This window comes from Anneissia japonica, unplaced genomic scaffold (genome assembly GCF_011630105.1).
Source record: "Anneissia japonica isolate Jap-2015-1 unplaced genomic scaffold, ASM1163010v1 scaffold2834_len698180_cov181, whole genome shotgun sequence".
Lineage (NCBI taxonomy): Eukaryota > Metazoa > Echinodermata > Crinoidea > Comatulida > Comatulidae > Anneissia > Anneissia japonica.
In genome coordinates, this window is record NW_022704877.1 from 334,069 (window position 1) to 341,879 (window position 7,811).

General features: G+C 36.2%; 1 protein-coding gene across 1 annotated transcript; it reads right to left on the reverse strand.

Moving 5' to 3' along the window:
- Window positions 1–514: 514 nt before the first annotated feature.
- On the reverse strand, window positions 515–7,810 carry LOC117104809 (GPI transamidase component PIG-T-like). The gene is made up of 10 exons (XM_033245660.1): window positions 7,577–7,810; window positions 6,847–7,024; window positions 5,798–5,925; window positions 4,883–4,992; window positions 4,301–4,573; window positions 3,865–4,015; window positions 3,537–3,737; window positions 3,018–3,183; window positions 2,364–2,444; window positions 515–1,845 (listed from the first exon to the last, which is right to left on the reverse strand). The coding sequence occupies exons 1-10, from the start codon at window positions 7,776–7,778 to the stop codon at window positions 1,524–1,526; spliced, it is 1,812 nt and encodes a 603-aa protein (XP_033101551.1). The 5' UTR covers window positions 7,779–7,810; the 3' UTR covers window positions 515–1,523.
- Window position 7,811: the final 1 nt, after the last annotated feature.

Sequence of the window (7,811 nt, forward strand, 5' to 3'; positions counted from 1 at the left end):
GGGTGGTGTCAGTTGAAGTGTGGGAGGGGGCAGGGCTCCCAAATTTGCAATGGGGGTTGGAGAGGGCTTTCACAGATGTATAGTTTATACCACCTCAGTGCCACCATGTTTGGGGGCTGAGGCAAGAACATTTATGATTATAGCACCTCTAGATGGCTGGAAATGACAGTCAGACATTTTTTTTAATTTTTGAAAATTGAGTTGGGGGTGGGGGACCCCTTTGAATCTGCCACTGATCTGGTTAATGAGCTTGTGGCACATTGTGATACACATTGGCAATGACTTCTGTGAAAGAATTGATAATAAAGCAGTGCAAACGTGCACATATTATAAATTTCCGGGAGATTCCTGCAAGATTTGGGACTCCTAGTACAGTAATACGCAAACACCTAGCTTGACGTTTCTCTTTAGGCGTCCAGGTTTCTTGGAAAGACCTTCCTTATTACACAATCTAACCACATTTTGTGGGGCTCCATTTTTAGCACCCAATAGATCTCTCTACTGTACAAATATGTTTGGATTTGTTGATTCCTTTATTTCAAACAATTCTTCTTACAATGTTGCCACATTAAGAAACATTTGCAAAAATGGTTTTGATTGAAGTGTTGCTTCTTGGGCCAAGATAAGGACTTTCCTCCCTTACCTCCACGTTAACTGACCATACAGGTCTGTGTTACTTGCATAGTTACTTGAGTACCTGAGCAATGCTCCTGTAGTGAAAGCAAAATCAAGGTGGCCATTGCATACCACAAATAGGGAAAATAATTTTGAAACATAGTGGGGTACACAATTTATCGGCCTAAAATAATGCAGTCAACCATAAAAATATTATCAATTACAGGTCATGGCCTCCGTTTCTTTATTCGGAGTAACATTCGTTTTAAGTACTTCACAGAATCACATATAGCAAATATAATTGCCTGCTAAATTAGTATGACCAACTTCATCCATTTTCATTAATCTTGCTGTGTAATTTGATGCAGGTTTGGGACTCGGAAAGTAGCACATTTAAACAACCAATTAAATATTAAACAAATATACAGAAATTTCATTGCCATTTGTTCTAAGTATTACACACTCCCTCATCGCATACTCTTGACATCCTGGTGTTGTACCACATTGATAATGTCTGAAGCAAAAAAAAATCGTGCTCTAGTTAAAAATCACTCATATCACGACCTAGGTCCCTCACTTAATCATCGAGCCCTCCTTCACGCGCCACATTTCCCCCCCACCAATCAGCTCCCCCATTTAAAGATTGCTACTCCCATCATCATCATTATTATATCAGCATCTATATTCTCCAGTTTAATCTTTTCATTCTCCTTTTTCTCCTCTTTATCAATGTTACTTTCTCATGTTCTCCAGCCTTTTCATTATATTTCTTACAACCTGCTTTTCTCTATATCGACAGAAGATTCAAATACGATTCCAAAAAATATGCTGGAAAGATGGACAAGTCATTGCCTATGCTTTCCAGTGTTTTTTCTTCACAAAATCCTATTATTGCCCTCACGATGCTATCAGGTTGCCTCTTCTGATTTCTTATCGTCTTCATCCGTCTTTCCATTCTTTGATGCACTCTCATCTTTTTCATTTGATTTTTTCTTCCATAATTTTGATAAGAATTTCTGTACTTTCGCTTTTAAACCAGGATCTTCTTCTGAATCTCGAATAAACTGACGCGTTGTTAAATTGTGGATTGAACCAAATCCTATAGCCACTACAGTGCATGTGAGACAGATTACGTTATAAGGCATGCTGAAATCGGGTGTAGGTAACTGTACCAACAGGCCTTCGGTGTATATACGCAAGAAAAACTCTGACTCTCTGGGATTACGAATGCTGAAATATTTAAAAAAATAAATTTTCAGTTCAGTAATCTTTATTTGTATACTGTATAAACAATTCACATAACACTTAAAATAGAAAAATAGGAAGTGCTATATTTTCCCTGGTCAATGGGTCCACATGCTTATGTGTTGCCGGCATGACCCCACCAGCTACCCATTTTGCTTCCGTGCTGGTGTACAAAAAAAAAAAAAAAATCAATGAAAAATTTTATATAAATATTCAAATCACAACCCATAAAGTAAAGTGCTAGTCGCATGGCATCTAGGACGCAATTTGGCCAATTTATGCAGCGAACATAGGACGGTCAAGCAAGACTGAATCTGCTCTACCGTCGTGTAATTGCCAAAAAGCGAAGGCACCCTAATGCATCCTGTGCACCTGAACCCTGCTGGTGACATAACCAATGTAGCCATCAAATAATAAACTTACAACAATTTGGTTGGAAGCCCAAAGACATGGATGTGCTCACACATAATGTGTCTTAAGAGTCTTATGTTTCAGATACTTACCTAGGTGTTAGTAATGCTGTATGGTGCTCAGGTGATGTGATGTTGTCAGCTGACATTAACATGGTGCTTATGACTGCAGAGCTGTTCAAATAAACAAGATCAGTTTGCGTTATTAGAATAAACGCTGCTTTGAACGGTCCCAGTTTTAAACACAAAACTGTTGTTTGGCATATTTTCTTGTAATGCGTTATTCATTGGTTTTTAGGTGTTGTAGAATATGTTTGTTAAAAGATCTGTATGTTGTGGTTTTGGCATGGAATTCTTTAGAGTAATGGAGGAGCAGTTTCTATAATTAAGCCATAAGGCTCATATCTAAATGTTGTTTATTATTCAGTTGACCAACACACACAGTCAGCTATCAATCCTGGCCATTCAGACACTTACTGCTCACAGCATGATTTTGCCAGTATATTCTGAATGTTTTAACTTGTTATCGAATTTGAATTTTTTTGGTGTGAATCATAGAAAGAATCACCTATAAAAGTCTGAAGTCTAATTCCTTCAGGATTGTAAACACAGCAGTACAACGGAAGAAAATAAAGCTGCAAATACAAGACAAAAATTTCATAATGACTTGCAAGATAGCCAATACAACAATATTGGTGTTATGATACAATAGAAAATAAAGGGTTACTTGACTTAGGCTGTACTTACCTTGTGTAGAATCCAATGTTAGCATCAGGTGGATGCTCCGTCCACTTCAAAAATGCTTTATCAAACTGAATGCTAATTGTAGTGGTGGAACGGGGAGGTAGCGTAAGCTGCATTTCCAAGATGTACGGTTTGGTTCTATCCTTCCCTGGACTATACAAAAGCTTCTCTGAGAAAAAGGAGAAAAAAAGCATTAAAACAGAATTACAGGACAGAAATACTTTAAATTAAAAAAATAATCTCCAAAAAGTGATACAAAATTTCTTAATATTACATCAGCAGGAATAAATAGTAATAAGTCCATAGTAGGTAATATTCATACCAAAAAAGGTACAGAAAACCAAACAATGAAAACAATTAGAATGTTTAGCGAACAAGAGCCTCAATACTAATATGTGTAACTTCATACCAAGATATAATGTCTGTATTAAACTAATGAACAAGAACAATAAAATACAAAATGTTTAGTATTTTCATTCTTATTCGCCAGCATACAACTCCACACACTCCTTCCATACTTACCTGCTTTAATATGCTTGACCGAGTTTGTAATCTTTATGGTGTGTAGGTACAGACGCATATACCAAGGTATTATATCCAGGTAAATAGTTCTTAGGGACTTGGATGGGTCATTGTTGTGTAGAATGCAGGAGATGCCGCCTTTCTCTTGACCGTAGCCTGTCAGATATTTCTGGCCATACACTGCAGGTGGAGTAGCTTGCGCTGTGCAATAATAAACAATAATGCATGCTAGTGTTTACAGAATATAAAAAAAAAAACACTAAGAAAGCAACTAAGCAATAAAATATTTATAATGAAAAATGTAAAAATTAAAATATGATGTTCTTACCTTGTTTTTGACTTGTTAACATTTTTGCTTCAATGTTCAACTTTCCTTCTTGTTTATGGAGGTCATAAACAGCATATTTGCGACTGTCCCCACCACGAGTCGTAAATATAACTTCAGTTGGATTTGGGGATAGCTGCATCAAATTTGAGGTCTAAAATAAAAACATTCTAAAAAATAAGTACTTCAAAATATATTCTTATAGCTTGGTTTCCATATAATTGCTACAACACTATCGCCGACAGCTTTCGGTGATGATGATTGGTTGGTTGAATCTGGAACTGCTACGCAGTACAACAATTACACTGAAAACACTGTAGCGACAGTGTAGCGATTCTATGGAAACCAGGCTTATCACAAATACATTGAGTCACATTCAAATATATCAATAAAAAAAAAAAAAAAATAAGTAGCATAAAAATGAAATAAAACTGCTTACAGAATTCATGCTAACATCAACCATGACTACACTTGTGGTTGCTAGAGGGCAGCCTCCTTGAATGTTCTTCCCAAACATATTACGCAGCGACCAGCCTGTAGATTTTTGTAGCTTGCTGAGTGTTGGGTCTATGACGAGGGCTAGTGACTGACTCAGTTCAACCGATGACTGGGAACAAATAGTATCGCGGCATACAGGACGGACATGAACAGCCAGAGAGTGGTAGTTAGCATTGTAGAGGTGGGTGGCCTGGAGAAGGGTTCCTAAGCCAGCCTACAAGAATAAAAGAAATGCCTCGTAGATCTAACTTCATGATAAAAATATATCACATTAATATGTATTTGATAGGTAACAACAAATTGGATATTCAAAACATTGCGTTTAAAATCCCTGCATGAACAAAGCAAAAATTTTGCTCTTCAAAAACAATGTTAACATTGAAGTTTTGTAAAAATATTTGGCTGTATGCATTGGCTTTCAGACAAATATCAATTATCTCATGATGAAATTCATGACGAAACATCATCTATCTCAACATACACTGAAGTATTAACACACTCATCACAGCGCCATAGTACGTACCATTGAAGTGCAAGGTAATAGTTTTTTCCATGGCGTCAGATTTTCAGTGCAAACATTTTCTCTTGGTAATGAAGCATAGCGGAGAAGCCTTGAATCGGTAGGGTAACCATCTGAAGATAAAAAATAGTAATAGTGGAACTGTGTAGATTCTATTCAGTAATAATTCAGGTCCATTTCAGACCGCATTTAGGACCAGAGTATTAATGGTCTTTTACAATGTTAGTCTCTAATTACAGGTCTCCTTCCAACTAAAGACCACTGCAGGGACTGGGGTTTGTCTTAATCAGTTAAAATGCTTAAGAATAAATTGTGGCACCAATGGTGTTCCATTTACTTATTTGCATGGCGTTCCACCACTGACAGGCGGAGGCCTACCTGGGAGCTGAAGTTATTAAGTAAATTAAAAATCTAAAAATATAAATCCACGATGGAGAATTATTTTTCAAAAAATATTTATGAAATAAGGTTAATAAAGCTGAGTAAATGTTGAAATAAATATCAATTGCAGTTAAACTTGCCTAAGTCAACTTTGCCTAATTAGAATAATTTCAAAGTTGATTTTATTTTACATGCCAAATTGTTGTGTTTTCCATTAATTAAAAATCTGTTAAGTCAAATTTTATCTGAGTCAAACAATTTTTGCATGCCATTTTGGATTTGACTTAGGCAAGTTCAACTGTAGTAAAACTATCTAGGGTATAAGCACAGTACAAATATTTGAGAACACTAAAAATAGAAAATTGCACAAATAATAATGAATTATAGTGTAAACATAGAATTATTACCAAACATTGTTTAGTTGTTATGATTACCATAAATTAATATTATATGTATACTTCAATATGATAGCCACTGTGCTGGACAATTCTTTAGTACAGTAAACCACTGATGTATTTTATGATTGAAGTAACTCACCAGGTAGGAGGCCTTCAGGTCTGAAAGATAATGTTGGCTGGATGCTGGTTGTGCTATCAATGAAGTTGAGCGAGGCACAGAATTGTCCAGATAAGGCATTCACTAATCCAGCCCATGCTTCATCGACACTATCATTTTTATTAAATTAAAAAGACAAACAATTAATTTATATTTTTGTACAAGCAGTAAGCAATGTTGATTATTATAATTGGGGCTGAGTAAAACATACTGCCCACATTAACGCCGTAGCCAGGATTTTCAAACAGTGCGGACAATATCAGAATGGAACCACTTTACGTGTAAATTCAAACAATGTGGACCCATTTTACATAAAAAATATGAAAAATCTGGACCCATTTTCTTAAATTTTGTCCATTTTAGGCTAAATATGAGAAATCTGGACCCATTTTATGCATAAAACTAAATAATTTGGACCCATTAGAAAAAATGTGTGGGACTGTCCCAATAGCTGGCTACGGCTTTGGCTCCCATTTTTATGGTTTATCTATAGACCATTTTCACGAATTTGAAATGAAAATTTCCGATAACCTGGTAACTACCACTGGGGACTTTCAGGGCCATGCATTTCCCTCTACGTAGCTACCATCATGGATTAAATGAACGATAAAACTAAATTACTAACGAGCACAAATATTTTAAAATGGATAAAACATTAAATGTCATATTAAAAACAAGTCTAAGTCTTAAAAAGCTATTTCTATGTTTACATATACAGTAATTACAGTAATTGTCTACTGCTGGTTTAGCGAAGGTCTACCGGTGCTATCTGCTTCGCGTTGCTCCATTTGTAACTAGCCCCTGGAAGTCCCCCAGTGAGTTGTAAGACGTTTGCGGCACTGTTTCAAAATAATCCCGATAAAATCCAAGATATTCTTTGTAGATGTTTTGATGGCAAATTTAAAAAAAATAACTTTTTTCATAAGACAATGATATGGAAAAATGTACAATACTCCATGCAATGTATCACAACATATCTGCAAGCATTTAATTATATATTAATAAATCAATTATTTGAAACATTTTCTTACTTCTTTGTTGATTTTTTGAACCACACCCATATTTCTGCACCAGGGGGCGCAGAAATTGCTGGGTAGCCCCATGCATTGCTACGCCAAATGCTCTGTGTGAGTGAAAGATGTAACTCTTGCACAGAGTACTTATTTATAACTTGTCCAAGTGTCTTTGGAAAAAGGTTGTAGTGCAACACTGGAATGAAAAGGAAACAATGGTTATCATCATAACAAGATGATATCCATATGCATGAATGAACTCTAGGACTATGTAAATGATGATTAATAATGAAAATAAATTAATTACAATTTGACACCAATCCTTTATGGATTAGTTGTACATGTATATAGGCACTAGACTGTAAAGCAAAGGTTAAAGTGATTTGCAAATTGGTTAAAAAAAATGCAATCAACGTGAAATGAAGTATGAAATGAAGGAAAGGAAATGAGTATACTGTAGGCCTAGGCGCCCCACCCCCCAGGGCTAGGGCCTAGGCCTATATGATTTTTATTTTTTTTGGGGGGGGGGGAATTTTCAAAATGTAAAAAAATTGGGGAGAATCCAATCAAATCAGAGGAGTTGGAACATCTGGGCAGCCTAACCCTGGGCTATTTTGATCAACTCACTGATCAGAATAAAAATGGCGTGATCACTTCCTGTTGAAGTACTACTTTCGTTCTGACGGCTCTATGTGAGCTCGATGACTCTGTAGCAAAACTGGGACAAGGCCCGGCAGCCTTAACTTACATTTCTCCTCTCTTAGTATGTCGATATCCCATTTAGTTGTAAACTGAAAGTGAGCATACACATTGCCAGACGGCAGTGGCTTAATAAGTAGCTCCTCATTTAAAACATCTTCAAATGAATAACAGTCAGCGATTAATAAAATAAAGTATAAGAGGCCTAGGCCTACCAGATAAATTTTGTTCTTCGATATACCCGCCGCCATGCTGTTTATGGTGGCGCTATAATGTAAATGCGC